Source organism: Cottoperca gobio, chromosome 7, assembly GCF_900634415.1.
Source record: "Cottoperca gobio chromosome 7, fCotGob3.1, whole genome shotgun sequence".
NCBI classification, from domain to species: domain Eukaryota; kingdom Metazoa; phylum Chordata; class Actinopteri; order Perciformes; family Bovichtidae; genus Cottoperca; species Cottoperca gobio.
This window is the reverse complement of record NC_041361.1, coordinates 15,794-42,191: the sequence shown is the minus strand read 5'-3', so window position 1 is coordinate 42,191 and position 26,398 is coordinate 15,794. Positions and strand designations below refer to the sequence as shown.

General features: G+C 42.9%; 2 protein-coding genes across 2 annotated transcripts; both read left to right on the top strand.

Annotated features, from left to right (window-relative positions):
• The first annotated feature begins 4,409 nt into the window (after positions 1 to 4,409).
• iqsec2b (IQ motif and Sec7 domain ArfGEF 2b) lies at positions 4,410 to 18,739 on the top strand. Its single transcript, XM_029435169.1, is given in 15 exon segments — positions 4,410 to 4,481; positions 5,208 to 5,499; positions 6,540 to 6,857; positions 7,555 to 8,609; positions 8,774 to 8,935; positions 10,279 to 10,401; positions 10,490 to 10,656; positions 12,258 to 12,397; positions 12,481 to 12,606; positions 12,943 to 13,042; positions 13,132 to 13,293; positions 13,822 to 13,995; positions 14,198 to 14,247; positions 15,569 to 16,630; positions 16,633 to 18,739. Coding segments are annotated over 15 exon segments (4,275 nt in total). The 5' UTR covers positions 4,410 to 4,431; the 3' UTR covers positions 16,927 to 18,739.
• Positions 18,740 to 19,962: 1,223 nt separating this feature from the next.
• LOC115010939 (lysine-specific demethylase 5D-like) lies at positions 19,963 to 24,688 on the top strand. Its single transcript, XM_029435866.1, has 6 exons — positions 19,963 to 20,351; positions 21,897 to 22,044; positions 22,674 to 22,751; positions 22,850 to 22,972; positions 23,059 to 23,355; positions 24,578 to 24,688. The coding sequence occupies exons 2-6, from the start codon at positions 21,901 to 21,903 to the stop codon at positions 24,686 to 24,688; spliced, it is 753 nt and encodes a 250-aa protein (XP_029291726.1). The 5' UTR covers positions 19,963 to 20,351; positions 21,897 to 21,900.
• Positions 24,689 to 26,398: the final 1,710 nt, after the last annotated feature.

Below are 26,398 nucleotides of genomic sequence, written 5' to 3'. Positions count from 1 at the left end.
GTAGACTGTGGAGATGAAAACCACAGAACACAGACTGACTTCTGCAGAAAATCACTGTTTTGGTTTTCCTCCTCTATGGGATGTGAGGTTTATGAGATGTGAGGTTTATAAGGATTATTATGGAGGTAAAAATCCACCCAAGGAACAGCTGTGAATATTCAGAGAGCAGGCTTGTGACTCTAATGTCGCGATGCATGTATTTCAGCTTTCTGTGAAAATACCATCTGCTCGTGCTGATGTGCAGGAAGCTACAGGAAGCTACAGTGAAGCTACAATGGAGCTACATAGAAGATACATGGAAGATACATGGAAGCTACAGTGAAGTTACAGTGGAGCCAGAGTGAAGATACAGGAAGTTACAGTGAAGATACAGGAAGTTACAGTGAAGTTACAGTGAAGCTACAGGAAGTTACAGTGAAGATACAGGAAGTTACAGTGAAGCCACAGTGAAGCTACAGGAAGTTACAGTGAAGCTACAAGAAGTTACAGTGGAGCCAGAGTGAAGATACAGGAAGTTACAGTGAAGATACAGGAAGTTACAGTGAAGTTACAGTGAAGCTACAGGAAGTTACAGTGAAGTTACAGTGAAGATACAGGAAGTTACAGTGAAGCCACAGTGAAGCTACAGGAAGTTACAGTGAAGCTACAAGAAGTTACAGTGAAGCTACAGGAAGTTACAGTGAAGCTACAAGAAGTTACAGTGAAGCTACAAGAAGTTATAGTGAAGCTACAAGAAGTTACAGTGAAGCTACAGTGAAGCTACAGGAAGTTACAGTGAAGCTACAAGAAGTTACAGTGAAGTTACAGTGAAGCTACGGGAAGTTACAGTGAAGCTACAGGAAGTTACAGTGAAGTTCCAGTGAAGCTACAAGAAGTTACAGTGAAGTTACAGTGAAGCTACAGGAAGTTACAGTGAAGCTACAGGAAGTTACAGTGAAGTTCCAGTGAAGCTACAGGAAGTTACAGTGAAGCTACAGGAAGTTACAGTGAAGTTCCAGTGAAGCTACAGGAAGTTACAGTGAAGCTACAGGAAGTTACAGTGAAGTTCCAGTGAAGCTACAGGAAGTTACAGTGAAGCTACAGGAAGTTACAGTGAAGTTCCAGTGAAGCTACAGGAAGTTACAGTGAAGCTACAAGCAGTTACAGTGAAGTTACAGTGAAGCTACGGGAAGTTACAGTGAAGCTACAGTGAAGTTACAGTGAAGATACATGGAAGCTACAGTGAAGATACATGGAAGCTACGGGAAGTTACAGTGAAGCTACAGGAAGTTACAGTGAAGCTACAGGAAGTTCCAGTGGAGCTACAGTGAAGTTACAGTGAAGATACATGGAAGCTACAGTGAAGATACATGGAAGCTACGGGAAGTTACAGTGAAGCTACAGGAAGTTACAGTGAAGCTACAGGAAGTTACAGTGGAGCTACAGGAAGTTACAGTGAAGCTACGGGAAGTTACAGTGAAGCTACAGGAAGTTACAGTGAAGCTACAGGAAGTTACAGTGGAGCTACAGGAAGCTACAGGAAGCTACCTGTTGGCAGTGTGCGGAGGCTCTCAGGTGTCTGCTTTTCAGTCCTTTTCAGTCCTTAAAAGGAGAGAAGACAGAATCTGCCAAATCACCACCAAATTTCAGATAAAAAGGATAAAAACTTAATTTATTAGACAGGTTTGTCCAAGAGTAACACCAGGCGTTCACCAACTGTGCAATATGTAAATGTACTGTACATATTATAATATTTATTAAATAATGTTATTTTTATCTTTTACATTTATAAATAACTATTATATACCCATATTCCCTGTTAGTAGTAATCACACAGAGTAAGTGAAGTATAAAGACATTTCTTTCTAATATTTGTATGTATTTTTTGTATTTTTTCTTTACAATAAATAATGAATATTATTTTGGAAATACATTTTATTTTGAAAAAACAAACCAAGGGAAGTGACGCATCTAACGAAAGAAATGCACGTTTCCTATACGATGCGCGCGCCACCAGGACGCTGAGCTGTTCCAGGGTCAGTCTGTAACAAAAGAAGTTCAAGTTGACACCCATTGGCTCATGAAGGTTGTAAAAAACCCATCGAAGCTCCGATTGGCTCAAATGAAGTGTCAATCTAACGCTAAACTTCCGCCTAACATTCAGGAAGTGGACAGCGCTGAACGCACGAGATATTCGTTATGACTGTTTATGATCACACAATGTAAACATCCATCAGCTGATTTCACAGATTGCAACAGCTGTTCATGGACTTTTATCGATGTGACGATGTTCACAGTGGATATCTTTTTACCGGAAACGAACGTGTGGACCTCTGGCAAAGCCTTAGGAGCGTCTTTTTCAAACTATTGCTGAAAAGAGAATATTTATGAGGCTTTATAGGTAAGTGGGCTCAAAGTTATGATTTTGATTTTGAGTGTACTTGCTAGTTTGGGGAGCTGATTGTACCGCTGTTGTGATTTTCATCTCCATATTAAAATAGACGAGATTCTAAGCTTTCCAAAAATATAATTTTGTTTTTTGTTTTTTCATAATTCAAAAATGTCCATGTACAGGCGCAATAAAACACCTGCTGGGCCCGCCGGCGGGCCGCACACGGGAAGAGGTTTTAACACCTCAATGGTGATAACAGTCAATGCATCGTCATGGCAACTATGCTTCTCGTCCTAACAACTGCCTCGCCACCCACAAAGGTCCCACGGCAACCGTCACTTAGCAACCCCCTTCCCGCTTCTCAGTTTCTCTATTTAAGGAGCAGAGGAGGAGGAATGATAAATGATGCTGCACAGAGACATGGAGTCGTCTTGTAGATGTAGATATGGGATGTTTGAGATGGTGTTTGTTTAAATAAAACTGCAGAAACACAAGAAGCAAGATGTGCAGGGGAGATTTTAAAAACAACCTCTGGAGTTAGAGGAGGATGTTCAATAAGACATCATCAACAAACTTAAAGTAAGCAAAGACATCAAATAGTGTGTGTGTGTGTGTGTGTGTGTGTGTGTGTGTGTGTGTGTGTGTACGAGACAGTGTGTGGAGCTGCTGTTGGATATGTAGATGTGGTGATATGTTCTTTCCTGCAGATGTCAGACTTGTGTGGCTGCAGCTGGAGTCTTGTGTTGCGTAACAGAGTCGACCTCAGTGACCTCGTGTGCTGCTGCACGGCGCAGGATGTCCTGCTGCATTGTGCCACGTTTCCGCCTCCAACTGAGATTCTTTATAGGAATGGACATGTTTTTATTTCAGCACCACCAACAACAACAACCTTTATTCTTTAACTGAGTCATTGTATGGATCTTTCATATTATATTCAATGCATAACAAGTACAGATCAATTAATAAACTGTAACAATTCACCCAAATAATGATTATATCCTCTGAATAATGCATCTTTAGGACATTTTAATACAATTATCTATCTTTATTATGTTTATTTGTAACAATCATACACACTAATTAAGCTCACTGATGCTTTTCTGTTTGCTCTTTGGTTGTTTGTGTCCAGGCAGTGAGCATGCAGTATAAATATATACTTATATATATTCAAGTTATACTTTAACTTACACCCCATAAAATCACGCCCTCACGAGCGCTGGTAGGTTGGGAACCAGTGACCGACAAGATTAAAACTAATTAAAATACCTACAAGTTACTTCCTGGTTCCCTGAGGAGCCTTTTCCTTCTTGTCCTGTGTTTTCCAACCAAACAGGAACACAGGAAGTGTGTGCGGTCCACAGGGAGGGGCCGACGCTCACAGTCTCCATGACATTACTGTGACACAGAGCTTCCACTATGCTCAGCTCCATGTGCTGTAACTGTAACGCTCCCACATCCCGACCTTCTGTCCCAGCTCGGTGTGCTCTGCCCTGTTATGGGACCGCTGACAGAAGGGGGGTGCGGCTAACACAGGGAGGAAATGTAGGCAGGAGCATGTGACTGCTGTCCCAAACTCAGACTGACGAGTTGACTCGGGGTGGATGTTGTCTAAGCAAACGTTCGTGACAGGATCTCTGGATTTAAAAAAGTTTTGTGGTTATTTGCTGTTTTCTTTTGAAACTTTGTCGGTCGTTTGCAAATCTTAGCTTTGACTTGTGACTGAGTGGAATCTGGGAGGAGATGTGCTTTGTCGTGTGTTTTAACGATATTTGAGCTGCTGTGTTTTACTCCTGCTCACCTACCTGGTGTTTCCTGTCAGCATGGTGCTGCTGGTGTGTGGCTTTAGTGTGTTTAGTGGTTGATGACTCCTCAAGATGTGCTGCTGTGTGTGTCACACAAAGACGTAGAAAGAAGGAAGCAGACAAAGACAGTCCATAAACTCTGGTAGTATATTAACTATCTAAAGGGAGGACAGAGACCTTTGTGTCTGTTGGATCATTCAGTCACAACGTAAACCATGAACGTGTAAGATCTTTGGCACTGCTCTGAAGAAGTTCACCATGAGTTCCAGGAAGAGATGGTTAACTCCCCGCCGCTCTAAACTTTACATGTAAGTCCTTTTCTGTAGCTCTGAAGGCGAAACACTACAGGATACAACATGTTTACAAGCTCTGGTCTATTCAGAGACTTTAGGTTATTTATCTTCTATAAGTCGTCTTCTTCAGACGAGAGGAAACATGAGAACATCAGAGTGTGTGTGTGTAACTGTGTGTAGATTTAACCTCTCCACAAATTTCCACTTCAGTAGCACTTACATACACCAAACTTTCCACTTTCATTCCTCTCTATATTCTGAAGCTTTGTGCAGAGGGCTTTGTTCACATGTCACTCACAGCTCATGTTATACACGCTACACTCACTACATGCAGGAGATGCACAGAGTTCTGTGTGTTGACAGGATTTAGTGATTTATGGAGTGATACAAAGACAGATCCAGAATCTGTACAAACCTTTGACATGTGAACAACATGAAACACTCTGAACCTGCTTCATCCAGACTTCTCTTTAGATCTGGACATGGAGCACATCAGCACAAATGTAATAATAAGATTAATAAGAAGGAAGTTTCATGCTGATATCTATTAGAGATGTTTCAGCCTGTTCACCTGCAGAGTCTCCTCTTAAGTACTACGCTACATAATTTAGTGAACTTACTCAATCATTCATTCAGTCTGTAATTTGCACTTAACAAACTTCAGAGTGTTTACTGTAATATGTTCTCAAGCTTTATGACTCCTTCTGAAAGTGTCTGCTCCCCCCCCCCCCTCCCCTGCAGTGTGGAAGGGGACGCCCAGTGTCCGGAGACGGGCGCCCGCAAAGACAGCTCGTTCAGCCAGGCGCCGTACCTGCGCGGCTTGGATCGCTACACTGACAGCAGCACCGCAGCCCCTGGACCCAGGGAACCTTCGTGCGTGTCGGTCTCCAATTCGGCCAGCTTGGCCTGGGCGCTGCGAACACGCCACCAGCCTGCGAGTCTGGCTCTCCGCAAGCAAGAGGAAGAGGAGAACAAGAGATGCAAGGCGCTGTCAGACACCTACGAACTGTCCACAGATCTGCAGGATAAGAAGGTAACAATACCGAGGACATTTACTCCAGAACTGAAGAGGCAGATATTTATATTTCATTTATCATCTATTGTTATAGGTTAAGATAAAACATTTTTGATACCTGGGGGGGAATCCACAAGGTACCTGGTAGTATGTCGTTGTTTATACACAAAGGCAATTTTATCTTAATTAAAAACAGACGGGAAACACACACATGCACATCCAGACATTTACACGCAGAAGAGCTGTTTATTGTCGGGCTGATTAGTTAATAATTAAGCATAAAGTCCTCCATATTAATGAATCAATAACATATATTATGTTATTCTTTCTCCTGGTAAACTCATCCCCCTCATTTGTATTGCATCTTGTGCGTACATCTTTCAATGTATTTGCATTTATGTTTCTTTGTATGCTTGTATGAAATATTTTTCTATTGTAAAGCGTATTTAAATGAAATATATTATAATAATTATTATTATTATTATGAAATGTCCTGTTGTGCAGAGTGAGCACATGTTGATGCTGATACTAAAGTGCTTTTATTTGAGTAAGGTTTTGAATGCAGGAACTACTTTTACTTTAGTACTTCGTCCATCTTTATCTAAAACTTTAAAAACAACCAGAATCACGAGGTTGTTTTATTTAAACCCTGAACATCATGACATGAGAGGAAAAGGCTGTGCTTGACATGTCATCCGCGTTAAATCAATTCATATTTATTTATACAGCCCAATATACCAAATTGCACGTTTGCTTCAGAATGAAATTGAGAATAAACAACATAGTAAAAATACGGAGACTGAAAAGAGGATGTGATCGTATATGAAAAAGATCCTGGAGGATGTCGCAATAAGCTTCCCAGTGTCTCCAACAAAATAAAAATGACATTTTTTTGAATGCAGGACTTTCAGAGTATCTTACTTCTCAAGATTTGAATAGTTCGTCGACTTCTGGCTGAGGATGCTGTTGGTCAGAGGGTTTGTGTCGTTGAGTAGGAGCAAACAATATGCAGATGATGCAGCCCTCTCAGTAACACATGTTCCTCTTCCCTCTGCCAGGTGGACATGCTGGAGAGAAAGTACGGTGGCTCCTTCGTAAGTCGCAGAGCAGCCAGGATCATCCAGACAGCCTTCAGACAATATCGTATGAACAAGAACTTCGAGCGTCTCAGAAGCTCCGCGTCGGAGAGCCGCATGACCCGCCGCATCATCCTGTCCAACATGAGACTGCAGTATTCCTTCGACGAGCGCCAGCCTCAGCAGCAGGCCCAGACACAGACCAGCTTCACCCACAACGTGGCCATCGGGCCTCCTCACTCCCCCGACCCAGACCGCCCAGGAGACTACACCCACTTGGAGGACTCCTTCTCCAAACAGGTAACATTTATTTACACAACTCTTTAGGACACGCACGTCTTAAAGGTCTTTACAGGGACACAGGAAGAACAGGAAGACAGGCTAAACTGGCCCTCAAAGCAGACACGGATTGTATTACAGATAAATAATAATGTACAATAATAACAAGTCATAGCGTGCGTGCGTGCGTGCGTGCGTGCGTGCGTGCGTGCGTGCGTGCGTGCGTGCGTGCGACGTGGGTAGGAAATTGACGGGAGCTCCAGTGAGAGAAATTGAAAAGTGAAGTACAATGTCAACTCCATGCAGTCCCCCCTGTCCCTCCCTCATATATTATTGAAGGTGTGTGTGTGTGTGTGTGTGTGTGTGTGTGTGTGTGTGTGTGTGTGTGTGTGTGTGTGTGTGTGTGTGTGTGTGTGTGTGTGTCTCATGACAGATGCATTATACTTGTGCAACAGATGGATGCATTGTACTTTGCTAAACTATGTTTTGTTTTTCACTTTGTCTAAATGTATATATAGAGACACATGGTGTGTATGACATTACTGTTATTATTATTATTATTATTATTATTATTATTATTATTATTATTATTATTATTATATTATTGTGATGCTACTTTTCAAGCCCCAATTTTCTCCTGTAACTTATATATTGTATTTTGTTTAATATTTTTATACATGTAAATAAAAAAACAAACCCCTCTTTGTGTCCCCTGCAGGTCAAGTCCTTAGCTGACTCCATAGACGACGCCCTCACCTGCCGCGGGGGTCGCGATGACTCCCAGGAGGGCAGCAGGGAGGGCGGAGGGATTAGTGAAGACTTTGGAGAGTGTGTGTGGAGCAGCAGCAGCAACCCCTCCTCCCAAAGAGGTCTGGGAGAGCGTGCCAGGGGAGCAGGTGGAGGACTCAGCATGCACGGCGACAGCACCGCCACCTCGTACAGTGACGTCACGCTTTACATGGATGATGGCATGCCGTCATCCCCGCTGTCCCTGGATCGGGCTCCCAGCAGCACAGATACAGAGTACTGGGGCCCCGGTGGGGGTGTGGGAGGGCGTGAGGACAGCAGGGACACAGAGGGAGGGGGCAGCAGCAACAGTCGGCGCAGCACCCCGTGCACCGAGTGCAGGGATTATCGTCTCAGGGGCGCACATCTGCCTCTCCTCACTATCGAGCCGCCCAGCGACAGCTCAGTGGACATGAGTGACCGCTCAGATCGTGGCTCTCTGAACAGACAGCTGGTGTACGAGCAGGAGCCGGGGGTCGGAGTCGGCTCCCCTCAGGGAACCCTCAAACACTCCCCCAACACAGGCACCCGCCCTCCCTCCACGGCAGCTGCCCAGGGTCAGACCCGGGCGCCTGGCAGACCCATACCCACACACATCCCTCAGCAGGTGGCGGCACACCACCACCACCACCACCACCCCATCCACCACCATCAGTACCCTGACACACCCTCGTCCTCCTCCTCCCCCCAGCAGCCCCCCACCACCCCTCTGTCCTCCTCCTCCTCTACAGCGCTGCCCCCTGGTGGCCTGGAGCAGCCGTGCTGCTCGGACGGAGACAACGACTCGCTCAACTCCACCACCAACTCCAACGAGACGGTAAACTGCAGCTCCGGCTCCTCGTCCCAGGACAGCCTGAGGGAGCCTCTGCCTCCCTTGGGGAAGCAGACGTACCAGAGAGAAAGTCGCCATAGCTGGGACTCCCCGCCCTTCAACAGTGATGTGGTGCAGAGACGCCAGTATCGCATCGGCCTCAACCTCTTCAACAAGTGAGATGCTTGAAAACATTAACCCGCATAGTTTCTATCCAAACCCGTCCCGTGCCCGAACCACGGCAGCAGTTTTGGATCCGAGCCCGATTTAAAAATCTGAATTTCCACTGTAAAATAACTGGTGACGTTGTATTGAGAAAGTTATTTTTCATCCACTCTAGGAAACCAGAGAAAGGGATCCAGTACCTGATAGAGAGAGGCTTTGTGTCGGACACTCCGGTTGGGATTGCTCGCTTCATCCTGGAGAGGAAAGGCCTCAGCAGGCAGATGATCGGAGAGTTCCTGGGAAACAGACAGAGACAATTCAACAAAGATGTTTTAGAGTGAGTATGGGAATAGAAAGCACAGAAAAGATCATTTCATCTTCGTTGTGTTAGTTTAGAAAATGCAAACATGTCAAAACAAGATTCAGATGAATGTGTGTCTGTATCTACAGAAGGGAAGAACAATTTCACCCTTTAAATTATCAATTATATATCAATTACTCGCCCTGTGTTGAATTATTTAAGAACACAAATGATTAAAAAAACATGTGACTTTCCACTAAAACCTTACTATTTATTCAGTTTAAATATAATAATATAATATAATAAATAAAATGTGTTAATTTAAAACACTTTGGACTTGAAAGGACGAGCAGCGGGCCTATTTAAGCGGAAGTGTAGAGTTTTACCAAGATCTGTATGTTTGTGAAATAGTAGCATTATTATTAGTAGTAGTAGCAGTAGCATTAGAAGTAGTAGTAGCATTAGAAGTAGCCTAATAGTAGTAGTAGTAGTAGTAGTAGTGGTAGCATTAGAAGTAGTAGTAGTAGTAGTAGCATTATAAGTAGTAATAGCAGTAGCATTAGAAGTAGTAGTAGCATTAGAAGTAGCCTAATAGTAGTAGCAGTAGTAGTAGTGGTAGCATTAGTAGTAGTAGTAGTAGTAGTAGTAGTAGCATTAGAAGTAGTAATAGCAGTAGCATTAGAAGTAGTAGTAGCATTAGAAGTAGCCTAATAGTAGTAGCAGTAGTAGTAGTGGTAGCATTAGAAGTAGTAGTAGCATTAGTAGTAGTAATAGCAGTAGCAGTAGCATTAGAAGTAGTAGTAGCATTAGAAGTAGCCTAATAGTAGTAGCAGTAGTAGTAGTGGTAGCATTAGAAGTAGTAGTAGCATTAGTAGTAGTAATAGCAGTAGCAGTAGCATTAGAAGTAGTAGTAGTAGCATTAGTAGTAGTAATAGCAGTAGCAGTAGCATTAGAAGTAGTAGTAGTAGCATTAGTAGTAGTAATAGCAGTAGCAGTAGCATTAGAAGTAGTAGTAGTAGTTTTATCTGTTTTTTGATTCTTCATTCACCGTGGAGGCATGCGATTAAAAACTATGTTTTCTTCAGGTAACATGGCGGTTAGTAATTAATATACAAATGATCATTTTGTGGGTGAAGTATTCCTTTAAAGTCAGTTTGTACACAGATCAGAATATGTGAACACCACATTTTCAGATCACATGTTTCATGCATAAGTCTGAATGGATGCAGCCTTCAGGCAATCCGCTCCACACACACACACACACACACACACACACACACACACACACACACACACACACACACATATGGTGTATATAACAAGATGTGACTGAGCTTCCAGAGGAGAGGGGAGCCTGACCTCTGCTGTGTGTGTTTCAGCTGTGTGGTGGATGAGATGGACTTCTCAGGGATGGACCTGGATGATGCTCTCAGGAAGTTCCAGGCTCAGATTAAAGTTCAAGGAGAAGCCCAGAAAGTGGAGCGGCTCATCGAGGCTTTCAGGTTTGTGTTGTGTTGTATGTAGAGGAGTTACAGTGCAGAGAGGCCTGACTGATATACAACTAAAGATGATGTTCTGTCTCTTCTGCAGTCAGAGATACTGTGTGTGTAATCCAACACTGGTTCGGCAGTTCCAGAACCCGGACACCATCTTCATCTTGGCCTTCGCCATCATCCTCCTCAACACAGACATGTACAGTCCCAACGTGAAAGCTGAGAGGAAGATGAAGCTGGAAGATTTCATCAAGAATCTGAGAGGTGCTTCAGGACAGAAAAGACACTTGATACACAACACACATTAGGCAGTAATAATAATGTCTTTATGCAATATGTAAGGAAGGGGACTTTTAAACATTTAAGTATAATAATACATCTGATTTATAGAGAGAGGAGTTCTCAGAGATGTTTTACCTACTGTAGGATAAGAAAAACAAGCTGTCAACTTTCATATGGAATAGAATGGTGTCGACTTGGATAGAATTAGGGGGGAAGAAGTTGGGTTTAGTAGAAAAGACAGCAATGTAAAAATAATAAAATCACACAAGCTGGATAGAAACGGCGCCAGCGTCCTCTCACAGATGCCTCAGATTAATAAGAAAAGTGATTAAAGTCCAACTGAAATGACGTTTCTCTGTCTGCTGCAGCTGCTCTGTAAATCTGTGTTCTCCTTTTGAGAAACACAAAACATTTACATTTGTTTCATGAGTTTATACCGTTCCAGTATCATATCTGCCGACGTAGATGGAGATCTTGATGCAGCCAATCAAATCTTCATGAAGCAGTAACGCCGCAGATCACAAGATTGTTGTTTAACCTGCAGACGTGAACACACGTCTTCTCCTGCAGCGCGTTGAACTGAGCTCAGCAGCAGCAGCACATTAAACAACACGTCTTTACTCTGCAGGATCATAAACAACATGGTGGCATGTTGGTGACATTGCAAGTTTGTTTACTTTCTCTCGTGCTCCCTACGGTGCGACACCGACGCTTGCCTGCTGCTGCTGTCAATCAAACAGACAAAAAGAGTATTTCTAATATTTCCCCAAAAATACCTTTTCTTCCTTTTGATAAACTATTTACATTATTTAGCTATTCGGCAATAATTACTCAGTTAAACGTATTATTTAAATTATTATTATTTAAATTATTATTATTTTAGGGCGAAAATGGATCAAAGGTGACGTCTCGTGAAATAGGCATTTAAAACACGATTTATTCATAAACAAATGTCTAAAGATTTTAAATGGCTCTTATAATATGTGCAATATTTCTTCTGACAATGTTTGACATTATAGATCAAATTGTGCTGAATTCTGACATTCAAAGTAGTCCAGCGGTCCCCAACCTTTCTATCATTGAGTAAACGGATGACTTCTGACCAAGTGAATTATATTTTATGGATATTTCAATGCTTAACAATGAGAGTACACACAAACTGATAAACTGCGCAATTAACTGGAATAGTGAACGCACTAACTGCAGGAGGTTTTGTTCATTTTGAGCAGATTTCTTCCTGTGAAGATTCTCCAGATTATCTGATTTACATCTAAATTAATCCAGACTTCAGAAATAAAAAGACTTCACAGAAATCTTGCGACCCCCCCTTTGAAGCTTTGGCGACCCCTAATAGGGGTCGGGATCCCCAGGTTGGGAACCAGTGAAGTTTAAAGGTCATTAGGAACGTCCCGAGACTAAACGTGATTTCAGTTGGACTTTAAGTGTTAAGCTTTCATGCGTCTCGCTGCCTCGTGTGTGTGAAAACTGCGAAACGTTTCGCACCAGATAAACTGTTTTGTGATTTTGTTTTTCGATAAACAATCATTTCCTAAAAACCCCCCTTCTCCCTGTCTCCCCCCAAGGTGTAGACAACGGTCAGGACATACCCAGGGACCTGCTGGTTGGGATCTACCAGCGGATACAGAAATGGGAGCTGCGGACCAACGATGACCACGTGTCCCAAGTGCAGGCAGTGGAGAGAGTCATTGTGGGCAAGAAGCCTGTGAGCAACATGCAATGCTTTGTAATATGTTGTCACTACCAGTTTAAATTTTATTCATTTATTTGTACTGTCTTTGTCTATAGGTGCTGTCCCTTCCTCACCGCAGGCTGGTATGTTGCTGCCAGCTGTACGAGGTGCCTGACCCCAACAGACCTCAGAGGACAGGAGTTCACCAACGAGAGGTCTTCCTCTTCAACGACCTGCTGGTGGTAAGACTCACATTCACTACAGAGGAATAGAGTAAAAAGATTAACTGACAGATATCAGCATGAAGCTTCCCCACTTCATGACTCACATCAACACAAGTTTATATTACAAGTGTTTAATATGTACATGAGGCGTTATGTAATGTAGCTGTGGAGAGTTTACATCTACACACACAGTTACAAACACACACTCTGATGTTCTCATGTTCCTCTCGTCTGAAGAAGACACCGTTTAAGCAACATTTAAAAAGTTGACCAGTGCATAATAAAGGATGTTTCTGACTGTAAAGGCAGATAAGAAGTCTATTTAATTTAAATCCCGTCTATTTCTCCCCACAGGTGACCAAGATCTTCCAGAAGAAGAAAACCTCAGTGACTTATAGTTTCAGACAATCGTTCCCTTTGGTTGAGATGCAAGTGCACATGTTCCAGAACTCTTGTAAGAAACTTTTACTTCCACTATTACTTAATTACCCTTCCTGATTATTATGATTATCATAAAGTGTTTTATTTCTGTGCATCTCTCAGACTACCCTCACGGTATCCGCCTGACCACAGCGGTGCTGGGCGGGGAGAGGAAGGTCCTTATCGTCTTTATGGCGCCCAGTCAGCAGGACCGCACCCGCTTTGTCAGCGACCTCAGGGAGAGCATTGCTGAAGTGCAAGAGATGGAGAAGTACAGAGTGGAATGTAAGTCCGCCATCTACTGGCCGTCACTGTGAACTATAACCACATGTACTCGAGTACTGCACTTAGGTACAAGTCTGACATACTTGTACGTCACTTGAGTATTTCCATTTAATGCTACTTTATTCTTCATGTTTAGAGGGAAACATTCTGCTTTTTACTGCCAATTTAAACAAAATAACACTAAAACTGGTATTTGTAAAGTAATAATGTTCGACACAACTTGGTGTGTCGGATTCCTGTCCATCAGTAGCATTAGCTAGCTTCTTTAGCTCATAATACTTGTACTTTTAGTTACGTAACATTTTGAATTCAGGACTTTTACTTGTAGTATGTTTTAGACTGTAGTATTTCTACTTTGCCTTAAGTAAATGATTTCAGTATTCTTCCACATCGGACCATAACTTCAGCGGGCGCGATGCTTTGAACGATAGCACATTTGATCAAGAAATGGCGTGTTGGTTGTTCTGGTGTGTTCGTCTCCGTACTGTCTCCCTCTCATTTTGCCCTTTTGTGTTGTTTTTTTTACAGCGGAGCTGGAGAAACAGAAAGGTGTGATGCGACCCAGCTTGCTCACTGGAGGTGTCGGTGGGAAGAGCGATGTTGTGAATGGCACCCTGGGAAGGACAAGTTTTGATGACTCAGTGGGTGATGGTCTCAAACGCACAGCGCTCAGCTCATCTCTCAGGGACCTATCGGACGCAGGTGAGAAAACAGCACCTCAGAGACGGTTCGGCTTCTACAACGGTTTAGTTTTCTCTCTCTATTACTACTTCCTGTTTCTTTTTCTCTCTGACATTCAGACACAGCTTATGCAGTTTCTTGCTTCTTCTTTTTTTAAATGCATGTGAACAAACTTTCCGATCTTCCACTCTTTGCTAACCTTACTCTTCCTGGTGGGGTGCAGGGAAACGTGGTCGCAGGAACAGTGTTGGTTCTCTGGACAGTACCATGGAAGTAAGTCTGAAAGACTAGATGTTGACCTGTAACCAAGGCCAGTCACGATAATTACGACTTATCGTACGATATGTGGACATGAACTCGATAATTTTTACATTATCGACTTATTGTACGATATTTGGAAATTACTTAATAATGTTTACGTTATTAATTTATCGTACGATATATTGGCTTTAACTCGATCGTTTTCACGTTATCGATTTATCGTACGATAAATGGGCATGAACTAGATTGTTTTTACGTTATTGATTTAACACACGATATACGGACATGACTGCGATAATTTTTACGTTATCAATTTATCGTACGATATATGGACATGACCTCGTTATAACGCATTGTGTTTACATGCTATCATATTGCCATGTTATTGTATTGTCATTATATCATTGTCTTAAAATGACAATATTATCGTTTATTGCAATTATTTCCGCGACAATATATCGTCCAACAAAAAGTAGTTATCGTGACAGGCCTACTGTAACCTTTAACAGACCGCCATTCCCCCGTACTGGTGCTTCATCTTCCCGAGCATGCTCAGTGTGTGTACAGTGTGCAGTCTATACTGTAGATGACGTGTGCGTGTCCATGCACGCTTGTGTCCACATGTCCTGCACTGACACGCTTTACATGGATGTGTGTGTTCCTTCTTGTCCGAGCATGTACGTCACCTCCACACACACACACACACACACACACACACACACACACACACACACACACGAGTCACCTGTGTGTGATGATGTGAACACTTTCTATGACATGTCTATAATACATTACACACATACTTATAGCACTGCATTCATACAAATACATAATGCTTTATAACATATATTTTAATGACTTATAAAGTGTAACAATTCATACTTTTTGCTAGGATCATAGTGTTTTATAATTCCCATAGTTGTAATACGTAATAATATTTTTTATAATGCATTATCGTGTGACTATAAATTAATCTAAGTGGTGGTTTTTCCTTTAAATTTAAAAGTAAAAATTAATTGAATGTTTTGTGTGTTGTTCCTACATAAATGTATTTTCTTCTTAAAGCAAACGATGACCACTTGTAGAGTAACTCATGATGACATTATAAAGCATTACAACAGTGATTATACTGCATTATAAACATGTTATAATGTATTACAACTATAGGATCTTAATGTTATCATTAAGCTTTATAATGTGTTATATGTGAGTGCTTATATTGCACTCTAAGTGTGTTTATATTACATTATCGACAGTCATAGAAAGTGTAACGTGAAGTGTGAACGGGGGTTTTAGTGCGACCCTAAACCACGACGATGCTTTGTCCTCGCAGGGCTCCATTATTAGCAGCCCGCAGCCTCACCAGCGCTATCAGGTGCCAGGCGTTGTGCCCGGCTGTTATGGCACAGAAGACTTCCGGCCTCACCGCCCCATCCTGAGCCCCGGATCGGGGGTGGGGGGTGGGCCGGGGCAGCAACATACCACTGCTGGGACAGGAGTGGGGGGAGTCTCCAGCAGTGTCGAGAGAACAGGAGCGGGGAGCGGCCCTGGGGGGAGCAGCAGCAACAACAGCGGCTCCTTCCTGGGATCTCTATTCGGCAGCAAACGTGCCAAACCACCAGGGCCCCTTATTCCACCGGGGCCACCTTACCCCGCACCTGTACCCCCACCGACTACGGGAGGGCCCCCTCCTCACTCCCCTTCATCGCTGTGCCAGTTGGACGGGGGGCCTTCCAAGATCCAGGCACTGCACGCACAGTACTGTCACGTGGGCACCGTGCAGCCCCCACCACCTTACTACCATCACCATCGCTACCACGTCCAAACTGTCCCTCCTCCTTTGCAAGGCGTGCCCCCTCACACTATACAGAGAGGCCCACTACCCTGTCGTCCACCACTCGGCGCCCCGTACGCCCCGCACCCGCAGCTGGCCCATCTCTCCCAGCTTTCCCAGCATGGGCTTGCGGGTCGCTACGCCAACATGGTGGTGGGATGTCCCCCCCCCCTTTCTCCTCTCTCCCAACATTCCCAGAACCCACAGTTTGCCCTGTACCACGCGCAGCCCACACACTCTATCAGAGGGGGCGGCCTCCCCGGTACCAAACTACCACTAACCATGTCTCACTCCCACCCGCACCCCCACGCACACTCCCAAACCCACCCCGGACACGTGCACACACCACACCCAGCCAGCCACTCCACCCACCAAACACACTTTATATTCGGCACTCTGCCCCACAACCTGCCGTCCGCCTCCGTAAATGCACATCACGCTGTGACCGTCGGCCCGTATCTGCCCCAGTACCCTCCTCTTTCTTCTATCCCCCCTCCCCCACCACATTCCCCTTTACCCCCCCCTTTGTCCCCCCTTACCCCTCTTACACCTCTCTCCCCTCTCCCCCCCCTGCACCCCGGGCAGCCTCAGCAGGGGCCGCAGGTGACGGGGGCTGGAGCGACAGGTACAGGGGGCAGCTCCAAGTCCAAGCCTATCAACCGGATAAGTACCGTGGTGTGAGCAGGATGTGGGGCCACAGGGGTCAGAGGTCAGATTACAGAGTGGAGGAGGTTGGCAGAGCTCGGTCTCGGACCAAGTCAGCCAGGACGGAAAGTAACAGCAGCAGCGCGAGTGACAAGAGGAAGCGCAGTTTGCTTCGCCTCTGTTACTTTCACCTCCGTTTCCCACACATGTAGGAGATCAAGAGCACAGCTGGGGGAGGAGCGGCAGGGGCACACACGTAGGAACAAACACTGCACACACTATATATAAAGAAAAAGAAGTCTATAGCCATATAATTTCAGAAGAAACTAAATCTATATCCAGATATATCGCCTCAGTTTGAATAGTTTGAAGTCTAGTTGAGTCTGTCTGAGACTATGTACATGTACAGTACCCAGAAGTGATGACGTGACACTGGCAGAGAGCACATGTCCAGCTGCTCACACGGGGATGTAAATAACGACTAAACCACCAAATGCATTCCAGCGGAGTTTGGCATTTATAACGGCAGAGATTTGCAAAAAAAAATGTCTTTTGACTTTGCAATAATTGACTTGGCTTCACGATGTCTGCGTCCACTTTTGCAAGTTCCGCTTTGCTAACAGACGACCGCAGATATGTTGCTTCGTCTTAAACTTCTACAAGCCAGTGTCCGGTTTCCTGACGGTCCTTTTTGCTTAATGGTCTTTTACATGTCAGCAGGAGCCGCCTGGCTTCACGACGGGGAAATACAATCAATCATATATTTTCAATGTTTCTGAAGCTTCTTGCTGTTTTATCGATATTATAATATACCTGCTACGAGTATGATGAATATTGTACAATAATTGTTTTGATCAGTGATTAATTATATCAGCAGATGTTTGTACATGGTTATAGAGAGTTTCACTGCTCGGGGGTGCACCATGCTTTACCTTGAGTTCACCTTTTGAATCATTTGTATTATTAGTTGTTTAAAATCAATGAGGTTTAGTTTTCTTCCTTCAGTTGGATGTGAGCACATCACAAAACCTTCGTTTAAAGAATGAATCTGAGTTTAATTTGTCTTTGTTTTAGATTTACGAGGCTCCCAGCATTGGAACAAAATAAAACAACATAATCACACGTGCTCACGTCACACAGTCGTCAGGTTGAATCATTGTGTGTGTTCCTGTGTTTTGAAGAAGCACGCTTTTACATGAGGTTTTGTGGTTTTGCACACGTGATGTCTTAAGTCAGAAATGACCTTCTTCTAGTCCTCCCCCCTCCCTGCCACATCCCACTGAGGGCTTCTTGTTCAAAAACACGACAAGAGTCAAGAATGTAAAATAGCCTTTCTTCATGTATTTCCTCTTTTCTTTTCTGTGGGCCTCGTGTAACTGTCCCCCCCCCCCCCCTTTATTTTTTTTGCTACTGCAATTCTTGAGGTTGTAATTGATCGCTGATGTCGTTTACCTTCAGTGCCGTTGAGAGAAAACTACATAATATTCTGAATTAGGAGCGAATGAGGACAAAGCAAAGAATTACCGAGAGAGACGGCGAAGTTTAAGAAGACTCCAGGAAACAAAAGGGTTTTAAGGAGGTGTGGAGAGATTTTATATGTGTTGGCTAGCCTTTTCTTTTATCGTGACTCTTCTTGCATGAATATATCTGCACTTATTGAATAGATTGTACTGTATAAATCTGAATGTACATATTATACTATACATAGGCTTCTGGGATGAACGTGTCCCAGTCTGTGTTCAGGTGCGTGCATGTGAGTGCCACTAAGTCTGTACATACTACAGAGGGATCGGAGATGTTGAGGAATATGGACTTTCTTCTTATTATTTCTGACTGAAGGTGAGAGAATGAGTTACCATGATATCAATTAAAGCCTAAAAAACAGTGTATATGTCAGTGCACTTATTGAAATCATTTAAAACTAAATGATTATATTTTTTCTTTGTGTGTGTAATATGTGAACTGAAAGAATAGAGATTTGAGATGTGAATATTTATTGCTAAATTAAAGTGTCCTTGCAGTGAATTGGTGTGTGTTTACTTTGTGTGCAGCTTCACACGTGCTCGGTAAGTAACAACAACAATGACTTGTAAACTACTTTGCAAATCAACTCTTCACAGAAGACAAATACATTTTTAATAATAATTCTTCGGAAGTACAATTGCAATTGTTGCATAATATTAAAAAACAAAGAGACCGGAAGTGTGGGGGGCTTCAGACCCTGTAATCAGTTTATTAGTTTTCTTTTGTGCTTTTTACTTTGACAGCTAGAAAACATGCAAAACAGAATATAAAGAAGATTTCACTGCAGCTCTACCAGATCTGCCTACAAAATAATATTACAATAATAATATTATAATAGGATGACACGACAAAAAAGGGGGCATGCTTTTTTTTATACTACGTATTTTTTCAATCAAATTAAATAGATTTAATTTACATTTGTATTTGTTTCAAATGTTTGTATTATGAAGCATAGATTTCAAAACAAAACGGTGTTGACTGGTTTACTCATTAATACTGCATTTAAACTTTACATTTACACTTAGATAGATTGATAGATAGATAAATACTTTGTTGATCCTGAGGGAAATGTAGGCATCCAGTGGCTTAAAAGACATATGACATTACACATCTGCCCCCCCCCCCATTAAAAAGTAAGTAAAAATAAGAGATACAGGCTGATATAAATACAAAAATACAGGCTTATATCCTTATTTTACTATTCGTGCATTATAACACACCTACTCATAGATCCCATATTTTATTATTATTATTAATAATAATAATAATAATATCATCAATATATATATTTTTTAATAAATTGTAAATAAACATTTATTTAATTAATTTTTACATATTTCAAAATTCAATTTTTCCACATGTATTGTTGATAAATATTGTAGTATAATATACATATTTTTACATTCTCATTTCTATCATTCTTCTAACTTCTCTATGTTTTAAATATATATTTGTTAGAATGGGAGAAACTGTAACGTGACCTAATTTCCCCTGGAATCAATCAAATGTCTGATTCTGATGTGAAGACACAAAAACACAAACAATTAATTAATAAATCGTAAAATTGAAAACAATTATTCCTAAAATAAACTAATTAAAAACATACCAACGTTATACTTAGTTTTGGGTAACGTGATGTTTACATGACGTAGCTGCACAGCTGGCCCACATCCACTTACATGACTTGAATTGGCGTACGTGGGGACTACTTTCAGGGAGTAAACGTGAGGGACGTGGTGTGAAGATCCGAGGGTTGTGCTTCGGTCGTGAGAAAAAACTAAGATGGCGTCTCGTCAAGAAAGATAGGATGGCTTGAAGAGAGTGATGATGTTGGTCGGGAAATGATTGATAACGACATAATTGATAAAGTTTGAGACTCTGGCTTACAATCAAACGAAACCCCGCCATTCATGTTTTGAAGCCGTGTGTTTGAACTGAGCGGAGTATATGGAGAACTGAGGCTGACAAACGGTCAACTTTGCTAGCAGCGTTAGCTAGCCAACTGGACCGAGCACAGCTGGCCAACGTTAGCTAACCAACAGTCATCACAACAACAGAGGAAGGAGAGCGGCCACCAGCCCTGTCATACCCCGGGACATCGAGGTGTCTTCGGGTCAGTTACGGGGAATGCAACGACATAGTAGTGTAAAGGGGTCAACTAATAACTGCATGTGGCATTTCTTATTTCACATACATGTATATGAATAACAAAGGGTAGCTGGGTGTTAGCTTCAATTTGAGTATATAAGCTAGGTTAGCTTGTTTGCGGTTGTATGGTTGACTTTTTCCCTCAGCCTCCAGTCAACGTTAGCCAACTAATGCTAGTTACCTAAACCCGTGGAGGCCTCGATGCTAACGTTAGCTGGAAGCGTTATCGCCTCTGATAGCTGAACAATAGACACAAATGGACTTCATGATGACCGGAAGAATAGACATTAATGACACCTAGCTAACACAATATCAAAAAAATAAATTTGAGACATTTTATTTTTCTTAATGATGTTGTTATGGCTGTGTCTGGAAGGTAATGTTAGTTTTAACGCCAGTTCCCCCAAGTTAAGTAGCTAGTAGTTAGCTAACAGTTGCCAGCTGTGTATTATTGTGAACTGTTAACTAGCTGAACATCGACATATAAATGTCACTATGAAGCTTCTGCACTTGAGTGATTGTGTATTTGTTGTCATTTGTCTCTTTAAAGCGAACTAATTAATGAATGTAGTCCAGCCCACTTGCGAGTAGTGATGCTTTCATGGCCTTCTAGGGTTCATGGCCTCCACGCCATTGTTTGTCTGAAGGCCTTTGAAGAATCTGATAAATAGGACAAGTGTCACTAAAGTCCCACAATTTAACTTGTTTTTAAACATGTATATTTTATAAGGAATGTCCAATAGAAGACGATTCTATGAAGACTTTTCTGCAAACATGACATGAAACGATGCTTATTTATCAAGTGCATACACACATGTTTCCATAACTTCTGTATTTAAATAATTAAATAGTTGCTCTGTACTTCGACTGATCATGCATCACTTAAACCTTTTGCCCTTTTCCACGCTGGGCCTTGTTGATTCAACAGAGCATGGCATTTGTTTTGTTGCGTCTAACGTTGGGGGAGGGGTTTTTAACCAGGACCACAAAAAAATCCTTATCCTGGGATTATCTATGTCTCTCTTGAGTGACTTGTGTAAAGTTCTTGGGGACGTCATCAACTATGAAACATGCAGAGGATTCATATATACACTGATCAGTTAAATAAGTTGACTTATTAACTTTGCATTGCCTTTCGTAAAATTAGTTTCAGTATCATTGGAAACATTTACTGGGAGACATGTGCGTCATGTAAATGTCTTTTCTGAAGACAAAATGTTGTCCGGTGAACTTACTTGTCACAAGTATCAGTTTCACACAACGTTCTGCCCTTACAGCACTATGTACTGCCCCACGCTATCAGGAAGAACATGTGGATCAATTCACCAGAACAAGGCTTTCATTCGTCTTTTAAAAGAATGCAACGTGTTCGGGATTTTAAATGTTCTCTACAAATTACACACAAGCCCTGCATACACAAGATACTTTCTAGGATGTAATATTAATGCTGTCCTGCCCGTCGGTGAGTCTGCTGGAGTTCTTTAACTTGCTTTGCATTGTGGGTCTTCAGGGCGATGGAAGGGGAAGAGTTTGTACCTCCTCCGGAGTGTCCAGTGTTTGAGCCGTCATGGGAGGAGTTTCAGGACCCGCTGGGCTACATCGCCAAGATTCGTCCAATCGCAGAGAAGTCTGGAATCTGCAAAATTCGACCTCCGGCGGTAAATATTTGCTTGGATTACGTTTCTAGAAATGCCACGTTCACTGTGCTCTACGTGTAACATCTGTAGCATGCGTGTAAAGTGTTTACAAGTCTCGGCGATGACGACTCTTATGTGCGACGTTAAAAACAACAACAGAAACGGCAGTTTTGCAAACATATCAGCAGGATGAGATGTGGAGAATCTTTACACACAACGGATTATAAAAACTAAACGGCTCTAAGAAGTCATTTTCTTTTTACATACTTTTATGTTCAGTTGCATTTTGTGCTTCTCAGTTGTAACAAATGCGTTTACATACGTAAAACAAAGCATAGACAGGATTACAGAGTGCAAGTGTGTAAAGTAAAGCCTTATTACGTCTCATCATGCCGTTCCACATCCTGTACTGTGACCTCGTCACTACTGACTGCAGTGTTTTATTAGGTGTGAGCGTCACCTGCTCCTGAGTCGACGACCTTGGTTAACCTTCCTGGTTAAAGCTGGGACAAGGTCTTGAGCCTGAAAGCCAGAATTAAACTAATGTTAAGCCCAAACTAAGCTCACCGTCTCATTAATCTCTGTTGTCCATGTTCATTAGTGTTTTTCTTCTGCTCAGCTTGACTTCATGGCTTTGCTTTTGTCAACAGGACTGGCAACCACCGTTTTCAGTGGAGTTGGACACTTTCCGCTTCACACCGCGCATCCAGAGGCTCAATGAGTTGGAGGTACGTTCTTCTCTTTCCCCCGAATGTAACGGATAATTAAAGATGTCGGTGGGACCGGCCTCAGTAATCACGGTTGTCCCTCATGCATCTCTTTGTAGGCGGAGACCAGAGTGAAGCTTAATTTTCTGGACCGCATTGCCAGGTTTTGGGAGGTCCAGGCATCGTCCTTGAAGATCCCACATATTGAAAGGCGCATCCTCGATCTCTTCGGCCTGTCGAGGGTACATACGAGTTGAATTGTTTGCACTTTGAAAGCAGATTTGTGTTCCTTACCTGAAGAGTTTGTAAACTTGCTTCTCTCCTCCAGATTGTGACGGATGAAGGAGGTTTTGAGATGGTGTGTAAGGAGCGGCGCTGGGCTCGTGTGGCCCAGAGGCTCGGCTACCCTCCAGGCAAGAACATCGGTTCTCTGCTGCGCTCGCACTACGAGAGGATCGTCTACCCCTTTGAAATGTTCCAGTCCGGTTCCAGCGTGCCGGTATCTCTCTACACATTCTCCTCTTCCGTTCTGTGTTTCCACGGTGATCAGTTTACAGATGGCACTGAAGAGTCTTTGAAGCTTTTACCTCGTCGTGCTCTGTTGCCTGCAGACAAGCAGAGAGAGGCAGGGAGGAGGAGGGAGTGAGGAGGAGGAGGAGGGAGTGAGGAGGAGGAGGGAGGGTAGCAAATGAGGTGTGGGTACAAATTATGGGGGACTAGAAAAGAGAGCAAGTGCCCAGCCCTGGAAATGGGAGAGAGAGAGAGAGAGAGAGAGAGAGAGAGAGAGAGAGAGAGAGAGAGAGAGAGAGAGAGAGGAGAGGCGAGAGAGTGAACGAGGTGAGAGAGAGAGGAGAGAGAGAGAGAGAAGGAGAAGAGAGATAGAGAGAGAGAGAGGAAAGAGTGTAGAGAGAGAGAGAGAGAGAGAGAGAGGAGAGAGAGGTGAAACAGAGTGAGAGAGAACTACAGTGCATAGTAGATGAGTCAGTGGTTCAAGAGACATAGTTCGGGTAGGGGGAACAGGCTTTCTAGACCTAGGGAGTGAGAGAGAGAGATAGAGTAGCGAGAGAGAGAAGAGAGAGAGTGAGAGAGAGGAGACAGAGAAAAAAGAGAATCAGATGACCGATAGAGAGAGAGAGATAGAGATTAGAGAGAGAGGTATGGGTGAGGAGAGCTTAGACAGAACGAGAGAGCGACTGTTTATTATATTATTTTATGGTATATATAAAATTATATATATATATAGATTATATATATATATTATATATTATATAATATATACATATATTTATATAGATATAAATAGATATATAGTATCTATATAGATATATATCTATACTATGTAGCTATATATATCTATATAATATACTATTTATAGATAATTCCTATATATATATATATATATCTCGTACCTCTCATACCTATCACCTATAGATATATCATATAAGATATTATTAAATATAGATTATAATAGAAATATATATAGATAACTATATAGATGATATATATAGAGATATAATATACTATATTAGATCATACATTAATATATATATAGTATTTCTATATAATATAATATATTCTATATAGATATATAATAAGCCTATTTAGGTACTATATAGGTATAGTATAATATATATTATATCTATAAATATAGATATATTATAATATATAATATAATATATATATATATATATATATATTATATATATATAGAGATAGAGAGAGAGAGAGAGAGAGAGATTATTTCAGAGTACGATCCTTGCAGCAGCTTCAGTTGTAGTGCAGAGTCCAGATCAGCAGGATCCTCCACTGCTGGGGAACAACCGCCTTTTGTGTTCACCCCGCTGCAGTGGGGGAGTGCATTTACCGTCGCGCCCAAGGGGAGAAGCCAAGAAGTATCCTCCAATCAGCCGCTGCTGCTGATGAGATTCATCACTGACCTGAGACCAGCGCTGCTCTAACACCCAGAAGCACCTGGAGTACTCACCATGCTTTTCGTTTCTTTCCTTCGACACAAACACCCTCCGGTGGATATTTGTAACGACGTGAGGACCAGAGGAGGATCCAGATCTTTCCCTGCTGCAGACTGAAGATGGACTAACTTTTACGGGAGCGTTTGCGCCACATGAGGACATCGTTCCCACGCTTCACTAGAAGAGAAGAGACTTTTGTTTTTGTGTATTTGTCACACTTTCTGAAAGCATGTCAAGCTGAGGATGATCGTAAACACTCCACTGCAATATCCATGTAGGGCTGATACTCGGGGAGATCGAGGTACAAGGTGATGAGACGGAGAGAAGGGGGGGGCATACGCAGCACACCTGCTGAGCATGTCTGACACCTCTCAGGTCGTCTGAATCCAAGTTATCGTGCGTCTCCCTGAGTGGAGCGTCTGTGTGTGTGTAACTGAGTGTGTGGAGTCTCTGGAGCAGGATACAGGTGGAGCCTTGAATGAGGATTAGAGGCTCTAACACCTTGTCGCTGGCGGCACACGGGGCGATGGACATTACAGACAAGGCTCTCACGTCTCGCTGGAGGATTAAAGACGAAGGTTTAACCGACGGGATGAGACGCAGAGGGCGAGGAAGGAGACAGAGACACAGTGAGGAAGTCATGTTGAGATTCTTGTTGAACTGAGGATCAGAAGACAGTTTGATGCAGAAGCATGAGCGTGATGGCGATGAACAGAAGCACAAACACTTGATCCATGATGTCAGGACGGAGTCTCGTCTGATCTCTGCTGAAAAGCTCACAGATGTCATTATAATCCGTCGTTCTGAGCCTGTGAAGAGAATCAATGTTCTCTTCCTCGTCCTCTGACAACAGATCAACAGCATTACAGCTCCGCCATGTGTTATTTCCATCATTAGAAGGAGGGCCGTGTGAGAAGTGTCCGTCCTGCTGACAGTTACAGCTCGTAGTTGTTTCCTGTCTGGCTGCGTGTGCAGGTGCTCGTGTTCCTGGCATACATCTTATCTTCGCTGCACAGCGAGGGCTCACAGATCCTGACTAATGGGCACCACTCACGCTGCCCCCACTTAAAAGTTAAATTAGGAAATACTTTTAACAATGCATTGACCGTGAAGTGGAGGACGAGAGCAGGAGGAGAAGTTGTCTCTGCAGACGCACTCCTGGGGAAGCAGGCGGGGAGACGGGACTCAGGCGAGTTCTTTGATAGCTGTATTGTTTGCATCTACTGTGTTCAAAGAGCGCTGCAGTTTGGAGGTTTACAGGAACAGCGTGAGGGAGCTGGAGTTCTGCAGGGAAGGAGCTGCTCTCTTCTGCAGTTTGCAACACTAAAGCACAGACGAGCAGGTCCACTGATCAGAACTGAAACCACACGAGCACAACACCAGAGTCAAGCTCATCTACAAGAAGCAGGTTCCTCGTGATGGAGACAGAAACCAACACGTGCTCCTGCAGCTCTGAAACCATCTCCACCTTTCACTTTGCTCGGGACACTTGAACTGTGAAGAAGAAGAAGAAGAAGAAGAAGAAGAAGAAGAAGAAGAAGAAGAAGAAGAAGAAGAGACAAAGAAACTGTGTGTGTGTGTGTGTGTGTGTGTGTGTGTGTGTGTGTGTGTGTGTGTGTGTGTGTGTGTGTGTGTGTGTGTGTCCGGCAGAGATGTGCTGCTCTGAGCAGGAGCAGTAGTGTAGTGGACCACACGCCT

Bases quoted from the DNA above. Each gene is read 5' to 3' on its own strand.
- LOC115010939 (XM_029435866.1), top strand. From the start codon at position 21,901: ATGGAAGGGGAAGAGTTTGTACCTCCTCCGGAGTGTCCAGTGTTTGAG. The intron at 22,973-23,058 runs GTACATACGAGT...TCTCTCCTCCAG, and splicing joins ATCTCTTCGGCCTGTCGAGG to ATTGTGACGGATGAAGGAGG. The intron at 23,356-24,577 runs GCAGGGAGGAGG...ACCCCGCTGCAG, and splicing joins CTGCAGACAAGCAGAGAGAG to TGGGGGAGTGCATTTACCGT.